At 46.4% G+C, this 15,139-nt stretch overlaps 1 protein-coding gene across 2 annotated transcripts in view; it reads right to left on the bottom strand.

The window, feature by feature from the left end:
* Window positions 1-1,683: 1,683 nt before the first annotated feature.
* The window catches only part of MAML3 (mastermind like transcriptional coactivator 3), a 242,506-nt gene continuing 229,050 nt past the window's right edge, over window positions 1,684-15,139 (bottom strand). The window contains exons 3-5 of one of the 2 annotated variants that reach the window (XM_071555719.1): window positions 10,507-10,746; window positions 8,997-9,081; window positions 1,684-5,682 (exon numbers count right to left, since the gene is read on the bottom strand). In XM_071555719.1, coding sequence (XP_071411820.1) covers window positions 4,691-5,682; window positions 8,997-9,081; window positions 10,507-10,746 — 1,317 coding nt within the window. In that variant the 3' untranslated portion in view covers window positions 1,684-4,690. Of the gene's footprint in view, window positions 5,683-8,996; window positions 9,085-10,506; window positions 10,747-15,139 lie in introns of both variants that reach the window. The other variant, XM_071555718.1, reaches the window with a different exon arrangement.

Genomic DNA, 15,139 nt, shown 5'->3' with positions numbered 1-15,139 from the left:
TGACACAGCTGTGGAAAGAGCAGCTCTTCATCACTTAGCTCCAGGGAGAAAGTACAACAGGGCCAGATTTAACAATGACAGAAATCATCAGGAATTTTTCCATGAACTTTTCTCTTATGGGCTGAAATATGGAAAATCCACCTACCCACCTGCCAGTGATGCCTTCAGTCAGTCACAGGCAGCAAGAAGTGCGGCCTGCAGAACCAAAACCAAGACAAAGGTCCAAATCGTGTGACAGACTTGAAATACGGATTAGAGGAAGCCCAAAGGTGACTGTATTCAAATGGGTTTTACTTTGCCTTTGAAATTATTCCATTCCAAACTTACCTGTTGTGGTGCTTTGTTGTGTTTAATAGATAGCTTCCTATATTCCATCCTCTCCTCTTCTCTCTTCCATAGAAAGAGAGAAACTGCTGTCACACACGAGGACAATTTCACATGTCAAAAAAGGCAGGTGTGGGATTGCAATGCATCATTCAGCAACACAAGGCCAGAGTGCAAGGGGATAAACATGAACCTAACATTTTAGGAGCTCCACCAGCTAACAAGAGGGCAGAATTAGGCCTGGGGTTGAGGATACCACCTGTCTTCTGAGTCACAGCTTTGTCTCCAGTACGCCAGGGCAGAATGTGTATGATGGAAAAGTGTTAAAGACTGACTCATCTATAATTAAAAACAAAGCACACCTCTAACAGATGGATGCTGGCAATATCAGTATTCAGTATGGCTCCAGTGAGAAGCACACCATTTCCTGCCTGCTGATCAAGGAGTCAGTATCAGAGTGCACATTCAGCATGCACTATGAGTCGATGCAAATGTTCCTGTTGCAAATGTTCATCTGTCGGTCACAATCAGAAATGATGATGGTCCCCACTGCAGCCTCAAAGCCAGTCTTTACCCAAGGGCCTCTTGCTGCAGCATCATTCCTCAACAAGCACTTTCTCTGCCAGCACATGCTGAGGGGTAACTCCAACTGGCTCTGATCTAGGCCAATCTCCTTCTTTGTCCTTCCTTATCCATATTTAGAATGATAAATGTCTTAGACTGATGTTAAGGAGAGAAGGGGAACCTCACCTTAAAGGTTGTAAATGGAGCCAAGCCACAGTGACATCCTGAACAGCAAGCTGTGTGAACAGAGGTCCGATGTCTGGTCCCTCACAACTCCCTGGTAGGCTGGGAACATGTGGAGAGTGGTGCCAAGCCTTGAAGGCTTGCATGGCATGCTTACCTTGAATAGGCCATGTACATTCAACAACTCTACATTCACGTCCCAAAAGGCTTCTGACAACACATTTCTCATACTGTAGTAGCAGTAGGTGATACAGAACTACTTTGTGTCTTCGTGCTTCCCCACTTTCCACATCTCTTTTCTCCAACTTCTAACTCCAACCCAGCATCTTCCTTCTTTCACGTTACCTTGTGTCCTCATATTTCGGCCACTGGACTCCTAAATCCTGGAGTCTCCATCTTGTCTTCTCCCGTGAAAGCACTTGCCTACTCCCTACTTTTGTTCCATACACAGAAAAAACACAAAAGTTTGGATCTGCCACATCTAAGGGGCCCAGTTATGGACCAACTCCTCCATAGCATCTGCCTGAGCATCCAGCTTCCCTCCCCTCCTCAGAAGATCACTCATCGAGGCCCAGGAGTAGGGCAAGAGATGATCCACACACACCAGGTATATGAGTCAGATAACCATCTTTTATTTGGGTTTCTTTTTTTTTTGTCTGTTTTTTTTGTTTTGTTTCTTTTTCTTTAAAAGTGGTATGTTAACATCAGGTCTTTCTCTACATTTTCAGAGCTCTGTACAGGTCTTAAAAGGAAATAAGCAATGCTTAATGTACAAAGTAAAACCAGAAAACTAGAAAAATCTGAATAAAATGGAGCAAGTTGCTGTCAGGAATACAGTACAAATTAGTAATTAGACATCATCTGAAGTGCAATACCACTGCAGTAAGGATGAGTTAAGGAATGAAATAAAAATATTCTATTTTAAACAAACAGTATATATATATATATTTATATGTATATATTTTACAGATAGTAGACCCAGTGATATCTGTAGAATTGTAAAAACATATTTACAAATAACTTTTTTTTAACATTACATATACATCAGCACCATAGGAAGAAAGAAAAAAAAACAACCCCAAATTGAATAAAATCTACTCTCTAGTTCTTGATCCCAGTATGGAGTATTTGGAGGAAGCTTTACAAAGACAACAGAGACTCATCTTTATGACCATTTATTCACCAAAGCTTGTATCTCCCTGATGCACAAGGACTTGCATTTCACTGCTGCATGGTGGTTGTGTGTTTCTAACCCCTCCTTTCCCAGCACCCCAGGAAGGGATGCTATGCTATTCCCAGTGTTGTTCCCCACCCAGCAGGCTGGCTCCCTCCCCATCCTGCCACACCTCCATCGTACAGGGCTGCACAGATGTGTGCCCAACACACATGGCAGCACAGCACCCCAGTGCTATCAGGGTGCTGTTTCTCTCAGTGGTTGCCGATCTCTTCCATTCCAACTAAGAGGTGCTTACTCACAAGACAGACCAAAAGCTTTGGCTGGTGCCCCCTTCCACTGAATTAGGGCCCAACTTGGCGCCTTGTGGAAGTAGCACACAGGGAATCCTGGATCTTCTTCAATGGGAACTGGAATTGGTCCATGTATTTTAAAAGGGGTTAGCTAAAAGAGATGCAACTACAGCTGTTTTTTAAAAATTTAGCAGCCAGGACAAACTGGATTGGCAGCTCACCTTGGGCACATTAAAAATGCAGCTTGTCCTGCCTAAATCATAGCATTTAAAACAGGTAATTCCCCTCTTCTAGGTAAGACTTGCTAGGGGTTATTGTGCAAAAGGGAACCGCAATGGTGCGCTGAGATGGTTCCAGGCCCATTTGCTCCCACTCTTTAATGTGATGCATATCTGTGCTCCACAAGGAAAGGCAGGATGGGAAACTGCAAAGTGCTGAGGCCCTCAGCCTCCGTGGAATTCAGGGGCTCAGCTCTTCACATCACCAGGCCCAAGGAGAGCAGCACACAAGGAGGTAATCAGTAGCTGGAGAGGTGGTACTGGTAGTTGCACACTTTTACTGCAGAGCACAACTTGTGGCTCACAGAGGCCAGCACTAGGTCAGAGGGTGCCCAGAGTTCTGGACTATGGATTATGTTAACATTTTTTATGCACCACTATATAACCTGATAAGCAGCTCTTAGCTGAAAACATTAAAAGGATTAGAGGTTTGGGAGAACAGCTTACCTCAGCCTCTGGCTGCAGCTTGGGAACTGCTGCTTTACACATTCAGAATGGCTGGGGACTCAATATTGTGCGAGATACATCACAACTTCATTACAGTGCTGGTCAGCACTGGTCCACACAGTGGAGATAGTGATACATTGCCATTACGTTAAACCTTAGTTGGGCAGACCCCATGTTTGTAATATCAATTATTTTACCCATCCATGAACAGTCTTTACTGCACTCCTTCACTGGCTCCTGTTCTTCAAATACTGCAGTGATTTTTTTCCAGCAAACCAGAGAGATTAGACCAAACATCTGTTTAAAACTGAATATATCCCATTGACGGCCCAGATCCCAGGGTAAAACTACCTACCAAACTTGCACTTTTCAAGAGGGGAGAAGAAACTCATTCTGTGTGCCAAACCCCCACTGTATCTTTTCTAATGCCTGTTTTCTCCTTCCCTGACTGCCCCTTTGTGACTCACCTGAAAAAAATTGCAGGCAGCTCACCTTGCTTTACAGTGAAGGACAGCAGGGGAGGGAAGTGAACTGAGAAAGTACTGGGGAGGAAGGAGAGGGAGCGACCTGCTTAGGACCTGTGCTGATGTCTCTTGGTACCTCTTAGCCCTTCAACACCTCCAGGCAGCCAAAGTCTTCTGACAGGGAAGAATTGTCAGAGTTCCAAGGGGACTAAGCAGCTCATTAAGTTAACCCACCCATCTCAGCTGTCTCCAGCAGCAGTCCCATAATCAAACTGTCCTCACAACACTGCTAAATTTATGTTCTCCTACACTTGTATTGGAGTTTTATCACTCTGCAGTGAAAATGGTGACCTCCCTGTGATTTGTTTAGGTTTTTCATGTGAGTGCTGCATGTTCCCTTATAACAGCTCAGAGCTGGCCCCATGGGCCTGGCCATGGCTCACCGAGACCTGCCTACCCCTGGGGTTAAGCCTGTTTCCAACCAGGGCTTGCGCAATCGCCCATGGACATCTGTGGGCTTTGATTCCAGCTGTTTCATCTGCTCTCCTGAAAGCTGCAGTGTTCACAGTTACATGAGGTGGGAGACATCGGGACCACCGCATACCACTGTGCAATGAAGCCTTGTTTTAAGAGGGAAAAGAACAAATTTTCCCAACCAGAGGCATCAGCTGACTTTTCCAGTTTCTCCATTCTGCCTCACTCAGACAGAGTGGGCACTGCCACGCAACAAAGATTGCCTGGTCGAATGCCTAGAGATGCCAATGTTTTCACTGTCCCCTGAATCTTCCAAAATTGGCTACAGATCAGCTCAGTTTGCATGATTAAAAACAGAAGAAAACAAAGTAAGCCCAAACTAAACCAATTCAAACAAAAACCCCAACCATTCAGGGATGAGGAGAACATCCAACTCTCTCTTTTCTTTTTCAAATATAACAACCAAAGCTCCAGACTATACAAGCCCATTCACTGGGGGTTTCCAAACAACTCATCAAGTTCTTGTATCCACTCGTCCCCTGGTCCACTCTTAATGATGGAGTCCACAAGGTCTGCACCCTCTGCTAAACTGGAGAATGACCCCCCTGCTCCTTCATTACTGTAGTTGTAAGATATGTCCTGAGTGGGATTCCTCTCGTATGCTTGGCCTTGGCCACTCTGAGCAAAGTTACCACCTGGCATTTGCTGCGTCGGGGGCTGGCTGAAGCCTGACATTGTGGGGACCCCTTGGCTTATTGCTGGCATCACCATCGGCCTGGCCTGGCTGGCTGCCTGTTGCCCAGGTAGTGGTTGCAGCAACTGTCTTCCCAGCGCTGGGTTTAGGGCTCTTACTGTTCCACTTGTGTCCACAACTGTCTGATTAAGCCCCTGTGGGAAATGCTGCTTGGACAGCCGTGGCTGCCCAGACTGCATCGCATACGTGGTGCCATTATTGAAGGGCCCCACTTCACTGTTAGTCCTTCCAGGTATGCCTTGTAATCCTCGCTGTTGCCAGTTTTGTGGTCCTTGAGGGACAGTCCCCATCAGGTTTTGAAGCCGTGGTGCTTGTGGCCTTGGTAAGACCTGGCCCACAGCTCCTTTCATCTGCTGCTGATGCTGGGGAAGAGCTGAGTTTACCAGCATGTTCTGACCAAAATTGCCAACCATTCCCACTGCTTGTCCGGAGGCAGGCTGCCTTGTTCCCTGGCCTGCATTATGTGCCATGTTTATGCCACTTTGGTTTGGGTGCTGCAACATTTGGCTCATCCCTGTGCTCATACTGTACATTCCCGGCTGGCTGGAAGGGGTGTTGCTGTAAGGAGCCATGCCCATATCCGACTGGCCCGCAGTCGTGGGCAGCGTGCTCGGGTTCTGGGAGGAAGCCATTGCCATCATGCTCGCGTTCTGGGCCATCAGCCGGGAAGTCCTCATGTTCTGCAGTGCTGCTTGGTTCCTCACAGCTGCTATATCCTGTGGTGAACCTACACCAAAAAGGGAGGAAGGTAAGAAAAAGCCACAACCCTGTAAATCTTAATTAACACATCTTTGCCTAAGAGAGAATCTGTAGGACCCTTTGGCATTGTGGTAGGATTTCAGATTATTGTGCTTTCCGAGTGAATAATGCAACCTTTCATATGAAGGTTAGCAGAAAGCCAGAAGGTTACCCATGTGCTTGCTGCCAAATGTTTGCTGTCTTTCAGAGACTACATGTTCTCCACCTCACCTTGGCAGCAGCCTCTGTCCTGACCTGCCAAATTCCCTCTCCTGGAAGGTGTGAGCCAACACAGCTCCAGTGTTGTTCCTAAACAGGAAGAGCTGATTGTGTTGTGTATTCAACTGGTGAAGCGGGACACTGCTCAGCAGAGGATTCCATTGATGCAGGCAAGAAACCTAATTTCCCTTAAGGACTAAAATGAGACTGGCAAGGTTAAAAGGCCAATGATTTACTCACTAAGTAATTCTCAATTAGGATGATTTTGGGATGTGTACCCAAAGGAATTCTTGACTTGAGATTCTTGAGGAATGGAGGCAACACGATTGCATGTGTAATGCATGATTATAGGCAGGGTTACCTCCCTGCTAGTAACCTAATCAAGTACCTAAGTTTGATGGCCACAGGAGCTGCAGGGCTAAAATAGGCTTTTCTCTTACTTTGTTAGGACCAGAGATTAAATTTTTTAAAAGGGACTTGGAAGTCAAAGTCGCCTGTGAAGTGTAAATGTGATCCTTTCTTTTCTGTATGTATTTTATCTCCCCAGGACTAGCTACAATGTGCACCCTCCTCCATGAAAAAGAAAAAACAGTCCCTAAGACTTCAAAGTTGCATATGCCCTGTAGTTCAGTAGCACTTATCCTCTTCAGCTACACCTAATTCAGCTTCTAGCAAGCAAATGAGAAATCTTCCACTGGTCTTCTTCAGTGACAGCAAAGCAGCTGAACTTTAGTTTATCATTTAAAGCTCTCTTTTAAATATCTCCATTGTCTCTCAAAAGTAAGCCTTGAAAATGGAAATGTCAGGCTCAGAAGGCCAATCAATTTTTTAATAGCTCAGGAGGCATAAATGAATGGATTTTCTATAGCATTGCTACTGATTAAGTCTATGGAAAGAAGAAAAATTGGGGTTTTGTGGACGTTTAAGGCAGGCAGAGTGTATTAGTGAATCAATACTATAAGCACATTTTACTTCACCTTAGGCCAGGGATGGGAAACCAGAAAATCCTAACCTTGTTAAATTCCACACCATCACAGGTAACTGAACCATGCCTGCCTCTTCCTTTCATGGGTAGGGGGGAGATATTGATTTCTGGGAAGCCAATATGCTTCTGTATTTACTATCTTTATTTAAAAACAGTTACCTGGAGCTCAGATTATGCTATGGGTTCATTGTAGTTTTGAGTCACTACCACACTGAACTAAATACAATACTCTGCAGGTGAAGCTCGGAGTGTATGAGGCACACCATTGCTCCCAGCTCAAATGTTATTAAATGCAAGGTGTAAATATAAAGTGGTTGTTTTAGGAGTTCAGAACTGTACAACAGAATGTGAATGTTCTTATATCAGCCCCTAATTGTTGTCCCTCAGTGGCAGACTACCTGTGTGAACATCCATGGAGAGTGGAGAATACTGGTCCCTGTTATTTATGTTGGCTTGGTTTCCATGAGAAATGGGCTTGTATAAAGGAAGTGCCATTTCTATAGCTTTGCACATAATGCTGACTGAGGATGGCTACCTCTCCTTTTTGCTGAGCACAATAAGCTTCTGGAGGATGCTTTTAGCTCCAGCATATAGATAAATGAAACATTTGTAACATGAAGAGAGACCATCTGGATCTCACTTGAGCAGGGCATATGTAGCACCAGCAGCTTTTACTTTATCCTTGCTATCAAGGCACTTTTTTAATGATTGGCACTGGGGTCTCGATTTTCTTAATTTAGATCATCTCCTTCGATGATTAGAAATAGTCTCTTTTTATGACGACTCCAGCAAGTGCTTAAGATACAGATCATGTTAAAATCTTAATGGATCTTTAGCTAGTTTTTAATTGAAAATGGCAGTTGAAAGCTCCAAAGGAGTCACTAACAGCAAGTGGTTCACATATTACTTTTGTTAACTACTGTGCCTGATGTTAGAGACAGGAGATCAGACAAGGAGTAGTTAAAAGAGAGATGCAACAGATTTTAAGATTTTGGGCCACCTTCAGGTCTCATTTACACATAACCTACTGCACTGGATTACATTCATCTGACTATATAGGAAAAAATGGTGAATTATTCAAATTAGCTAATTTATGAAAATTAAGTCCTTGCTCTGTCAGATTAGCCTAAACGCCCTTCTCTTTTTCTTTAAATAATACATATGAAGGAAACGTTTCAAGGAAGCATTAATGCAGAAAGCTTGTACGTGTGCATCTCAGTGTATGGCAGCACACACAGACTTTCTCATTTTGCAAATGAATTACTGGGGGAAAAAATTATTTCATACAGAACTTATGCTGCTGAAGATAAAAATGAGAAGGCAATTAGAAGCCACCCTGATAGATACCAATGGAAGATGTGGTTGTCTATTCATGTCCTGGGAACCAGAAGTGCTGCAGTTATATGACACTATCCTGAATATATAGTGCAAGTGTGTGTTCATGTCTATTTAGAAATCATGGTTAGTGGAGAAATTCAGATGATACTTTGTACCTAGAAAGCTCAGAATTAACTTATTTTTCTAAGCCAAAATTATTGTACTTACATTCTTCAGTTACCTGGGAGAGCATAAAATTAATCCTTGGGTTTTTTCGAGATAATTAAAAAATTGCTATTTACAGCTCAGATATTTCACTGTGTTTCCCACACCTGACATGGATCAGTCACTGCTCCAGATAAGGATGACATCTCTGAAATTCTCTGCTCATCAAATTAGATAAAGTGGGGAATGAAGGGAGTTAAAAACAAGATATAGTAAGAAATGCTAGCTGAAAAAAGCCCCACAACATCTTAAGAGTGGAGGCAAACAAGATAAATCCATGAATGAATCCATGATATCCAGATGTCAAAGAGGCAAAACAAATGTCAACTAAAAAAATTCAGCTTTCACTGAAGGGAGAAGAGAGGAAATTATAAACGTAACTGAATACACAAACCTGGGCATTCCCCTTTGGTAAAATATGTAGTGTGTGCAACAGCCCATCTTACTCTTCTGGCACACTGCTTAAACCCTGGTTTTGACAAAACACACATACTTTCACACCCCTGCTCCAGGGACACACGTTGACTCTAAAACAGGAAAAATAATTTGACTTTTACCTTGGAACTGATTGACCTGTTGCACTGGATACGGATTTCGCTGTTGCTGCAGATGCTGCCGAGGCAAATGTGACTGCTGCTGCAACTGCTGAAAGAAAAGGAGGGAAAGAAAGCACAAGAGAAAGAGATGATTAATTAATTAGTGAGCTGAGAACTGGTGGTAAAAGTACTGCAGCAGAACTGCAGTGGTTCTTATCTGGTAAGCTGTTCTGGAGAGAACAAGAAGAGTCATCTGAAGAGTCCTCCTGAGACCACTTGGGCTACTTGGCATGTGAACCCCTTTTGGTTCAAAAGGGAACAAGAACTGAGGCTAACATCATCTCTCCTTACAGCCACTTCATCCTGACCTCTACAGCATGAACTTCGCTGTCACCAGGCAGAAAGCGGAGGGAGGGATACAAACTAACTTTGCTCGCCTAGGTCTAAGGGCAGCTGTAGCCACACACACTTTCCTTCCCTCAGTCCTGCCAAGGTCTAGAGGTTTGTGTTCCTTGTACAAGCCTTTCCTTTCCTAGGCAGTTAAATGCCTCCCTGACATCCCATCCCGCCAGATCTCAGAAGCTAAGCAGGGTCAGCCCCGGATTAGTACTTGGATGGGAGACCTCCTGGAAAATGCCGGGTGCTGTAGGTTCTAGTCCTGAGGACTTCACTGGCACTGTCCAAGCTCGCTTGGCCGTGGCAGATGGACCTCAGGACTTAAACGGTGGGGCCAGTTCTGCGCACGCTGAGCCTCAACTAAAAATCCACTGAGCAGGCTGGAAGGGCACACCCACGTGGGGAGAGCCCTTCCCAAATCTTCGTTCGCGAAGATGAGCCACACACACACAAGCCTTTCCTCCACCTCTGCACTCAAAACAGTCAGCTGCAAGGAGTACTGCATCCTGATCCAAAAACAGTTCCTGAGCCAAAAAAGAAACAGCTACTAAAGCACATTTCCTCTTGTGCTTCAATAAGTGATATTTGGGGGGCAGGTGACTGTAAATTGCATTTCTCACTTGATTCAGACCACATTGCTCTTCTGTGGTTGTTTTCTATGAATAATCATCAATACTGTAAAACAGAATCAAGGGCAGATTATAAAAGCAGAGAGTGTTTACCAGAGCTTTCAGATGCTAAGGTATGCTCAACTAAGCACTTATCAAAAGGACATGTCTTGGAGCATCATCTGTAGCTGTACAAGTACTGTGTCCAAAACCAAGGATATGTAACAAAGGTAACTCATCATGAGATGCCAGGTTAAGAGATAACTTCTCCAGTGCCTAAAATCCCATTTGACTGTCAAGTGCACCACTGGGCACATGGGTAATATTTGCTTAGCTCATGGTAAGACTGAGACAGATGCCTCTTCTCTGACAACTATTGCTGGAATACTGCACAGAGAGTGCTTTGTGGCAGAGAGAGCCACAGAGGGAGAACTACCAAATCTAGAAGGAAGGACTGGTGTTGTCTGCAGCACTCATGCCCTCATACTGGTGTGCACTGCAGTGTTTGAGACAGATGGATACTGTACCTGCTCCGCTAGGATCTGCTGCTGCTGCTGCCTTTGCTCTCTGAGGAACTGCTGTTTCTGCTGCTCTATTACGTGGAGCTGGGCTCTCTGCTCTATCAGCATCTGCTTCATGATGGCCGCCTGCGGCTGGTTCCCTAGAAAGGCACCCCCAGAGCTCGTGCCTGTGCCCACGCTGCTGGAGCCTGGTGGCACAGAGGGCTGCATGGGCCCTGTGCTCCGTGACAATCCCACTTGGTGCTCCTGTGCAAAGAGAGAGAGAAGGCCTTGTTACACGGGGGGGCTCCAGAGGCAAGGGAAGTGACAGCTCATTATGATGAGGAAGCACTGAGTCTGCAGGTGAAATGTGGAGCTTGGAGAAAGTGAGTCCTTGGAAAGATGGTCATGGCTTGTGACCATGCGCCGCTTCCCACAGAGAGCAGGTTCCTCCATGCTCCTTGAGTTTAAACCCCCTCAGATAAAGCAAGAGCATTTTACTACTCATTAATAATGAAATAATGAAGTTGTGCACTAGGTTTTCTTTTCACACAGAGTATGTAGCATCCAAGTCATGGTTTTATAAACTTTATCTCTCTTCTTATCCCGTCTCTCTCTTCATAACAACATAACAACAATTTAAAACAGTGTTCTGGACTACGGAGCCAAGGTGTTAGGTGCTCACAATGAACCGTGGGAACTGGCAGCATTATTTCTCCTTGCATTGCCCCAGAACCTCAGAGTTTAACCACATCATGTGTTTATTCGACATCTCCATCCCGCAGCACGGGACCAACGTGCGTGACTGGCAGGACACAGGACTGGCTCCCTTCCTACACCCATCCGGCTTTCTCTTCGCGTTCCTAATCCCATTGCTGCCTTTTAGGCATCGGCGGCTGCCGGTGGGAATCCTAGTCCGCATCCCGGTGGATCAGCGAGCCCCGCGCCCGCCGGCAGGTGTCGCTGCCCGCCCGCGGGGCCCGAGCCCGGGACAAGCGGGAGCGCTCCCGGGGATCGCTGCGGTGCCCGGAGACTGCGGTCTGTAACCCACCCCATAGTTAATAACCGGCCATCTGGGGTGCGGGTTTGATAACTAAGCAGCCGGTGGCCATGTCTCGGGTGCTCCTGGGTGTTAGGAGCCCTTAGAACCTCTTTAATTGATGAACAGAGATGGGGACTAATTTAAAAACACCAACTTGACCTGTATCGCTTTAGCATCCTTTCTGCAAAGCCTGCCTGAGTCAGGTATAGATTCACCTGCTACCTGGGCGGGTTCGAGTGATGTCAATTATTGTGTGGTTTGGAACGTACAGAAAGGTGATCCTGCGGCTCCCAGTCAGTGAAAAGGGTTAAAATCAATGGTTGCTTGGGAAATTAGGAGCGGGCTTTCTGCATGAAGGTCAGGTTTTCAAGGACCCTTCTGAGGAAATAACAAAATACAATTTGTCCACATCTCTGCTTTGCACAGATATTCCCTGAAGGGCTCTCTGAAGAAAGGCAGCTCTCCAATATTTAGGTTCTTTCCCTTTTTAACATCTGTCCTGGTTTGAAAATTCCCTCCCTGCTCGTCTTTTCACTTCTCCTCCAGTCCCACCTCGCACTGCACTTTGCACTTTACAACCTGGTCAAACCCGGTCCATGCAGCATCCTAAGGGCGAGGGCTGCGCCAGCTGCTGAGGCTCCCCCAAGCTGGAGTCAGGGAATCGCAGCTGCCAAGGATCCCTCAGCTCCTCCTGCACTGAGCCCTTTCATCCACCCCTGTCACTGAGCTCCTGCTTTCTTTGCCTTGGGGGGGACACACAGACATCAGCTGTCTCCAGTAGAGCCGATGGCAAAGGCTTTTTCCTACCACCCCCTGGCCCTCCCCCGACTTCTGATGAAGTCATCAAGCTACCGATTGCATAACTGATACACAGGACTATCTTGTGTTATACTGGGAGACGGGCCAACCGCTTCCATTTATAGACAAAAGCAATGCCACGCTGCCAAATAATGGAGCCTTTGCTGCAGCCACTATGAGGGGGAAAAAAGGAGAGTAAAAAAACCTGGGAGCCAAAGGGCATGCTGTGAAGTGACATCCCTCAGAGCATCCTCTTCGAGCCTCAGTGAACAGCTGCCTTTGGGGCTGAAGCCCAAGTCCTCTTTGAATTGCCTTCAAAAACATCTTACAGAACTACTGTCCTGGCTCTTAATGCATGACTGAGGACACACTCACCCCACGGTACTGCCACAGAAAGCACTCCATTTTCTACTGGATTATGTTATAAATTAATTCTGGAGTTTAAAAGGAAGAAAGCTTTGAAGGGAGCCCTGCCAGCTGATGTGAGCCCCGTGTGCTGTGCAGCAGCTGAAGGAAATACGAAGACTAGCACGAAGGTGTTACTTCCAGTATTGTATGTTTAGTCATTTCAGGGTACATGAGTTTATCTACTCATTATGAAAACTTCCCATTTATGGTTTTAATAATAGGTTTAAAGCCAGGAATTTTTCATCTAGATCACCCTCCTGCATGAAATATTTTTTCTCCTTTCCTTTTTTTTTTTGGCTAAAGCTCTTCTCAACTGATGATGAAAGGCCCTGATGACATCACTGGAAGCAGCCCTGGGTTGGGCGACCTGAAAATAAGAGCACAGCCCAGGCAAAAGGTCTCCCCAGCCAGGAAAACTCTCCTAGCACCTGGGAGGAGAGCTCTTTCCCGAGAGCTCTATCTCTGCAGCCTGGCACCGCTGCTGTTAACTGCCGAGGGGAGTGAACAGAGACGAAGCCTGGCAGTGTGATGGGAAACTGGCGATCTACACAGCTGCCTCTTATAAGCCATGGCTGAGATTCCGCCTCACCACAGGAGCCGAGCACCGAGTCAAGCAACTCAGCCTAAGTGCAGCACTTACACAGTTACAGAGCTTCAAACCCAAACTAATCCAACACTCTTTGCTCCTGCTCTGCCAGCCAGCTCTCTCATCCTCCTACTGCACCCCGAGCCTTCTGGCCCCTAGACTTCCTGCTCCTCCTCCTCATTCCCTGCCATTCCTTTCTCTTTCCTACACCCTCTATCCAGCCTCTGCATTTTCCTTTCTCCCCCAGCTGGCACAGCTGCTTCTTCCTTCCCTCTCCAGACGCCCCCACCAGCACTCCGGCTACTCAGCCTCTGGCTGCACATCACTCCTGCACTTGGTCCCCAGTGGCCCATGCCCACAGACTGACTCACTCTGTGACTCAAGGGGGATCCACAGCAGCAGGAGCCCAGCTCATTCCCCCAATGCCCTGTGCTTGAGTGTGTGTGGGCACATGTGTACATGGGTGTCCTGTGGGGGCATAGGCAGGTCGTCCCTGAAGAGAGTGACATTCCCATGTCCTGGAATGGGAAATACAGGCTGTATTCTCAGCCTGTGACCTCTGGAAAGATGGTATAATGTGACTTCTGATTTTTCATTCTTTTTTTTAACACCACCCAAAGCCACTGCATGCTACTCACAGGCTGGAAACAGCTCCCTCCTGATAACAGAGGCTCACACAGAGTTACAGGCACTCCAGTCAGGCACAGTGATGCTGCAGCTCCGCTGCCAGGTCCTCACCAAGGGGCAAGCAAAGCCAAGCCAAGAGGGGGGGACGGTGCCAAGGCCCCTCAGCTGAGCCACAGGAAGTTCAAGCACACAGGCTGGCCCTGGGTAAGACTCCTGAGGAGCCCTCCTGCCCCTGCAGCCTCAGCCACACACTTTTAAGGCAGCCCAGTGACAGAATTGAGTGCTCGGTCCCTGGGATCAAAATGATGTATTGAAAGAGCCAAGCTGCTGTTTGCAGGGCCAAAAAAAGGCCAGTTTCCAAATGGTCAGCATAACACATTTGGTTTGTATAGCTACAGAGCATCCAGTAAGATGAACTTTTGTAGGGATCTGGCTGCTTACTTAACACCTGCACAGGAGTTGCCCCTGTGGATAATCCGATGCTTAGTTAAGAAACAGGAGGATAAATCCTGTGTCCTCACAGTGCATTTCCAGGGCTCTGTGGAGTGACAGGATACTCCACAGGAGATCAGAGTGATATGTGTGCATATATATGTACAGTTATGCACAGTAAACACAAGTGACTTTAAAAAGAGAACAAAGGGGAGCGGAAAAGATCTTTTCCTCTTTGTCTCAAATCTTACATGCCTCTTCCTTATCATACAGCAATTTATTCCTTCAGCGTGTCATTCAGTCTCCCAACTACAGCTAAAGGAATAACACAATTTTTTTTCAGAACAAGCAAAATGACCACCAGCTGATGCTCCAGGAGTCGGGCAGCTGGGTGTGGGTAAGTGCAGGCAGGAACAGCCAAGCCTACTCATCAGCCCTCTGTGTCTCCTGAGCAGAGCTCTTGAATCTGGAGGAGATGGCTCTGCTCCTTCTGAAGGCCTGGGAGGCAAAGTTGCACCCCAGGGAAGAGGGGGGCTGTTCCAGGCAACGACTGGCAGAGATCAACAGAGAATGGATATTCCACATCTGGGAACAAAGCGTTTCCCAAAAAGCTGAGGGAAGCACAGACTGGAAAGCAAGGTCTAAATCTGCAAGACACACAAACAGACATAATTCCCTGTACCATTTTGTGGTGTATGAATGAATGGGATCCTCAAATATACAAAGAGCAGAGGAGCAAATAGAAGCCGGGAGGTGGCTTATCCTGC

The sequence above is a fragment of the Pithys albifrons genome, chromosome 5 (genome assembly GCF_047495875.1).
Source record: "Pithys albifrons albifrons isolate INPA30051 chromosome 5, PitAlb_v1, whole genome shotgun sequence".
NCBI lineage: Eukaryota > Metazoa > Chordata > Aves > Passeriformes > Thamnophilidae > Pithys > Pithys albifrons.
This window is presented reverse-complemented; position numbering and strand designations above follow the sequence as displayed.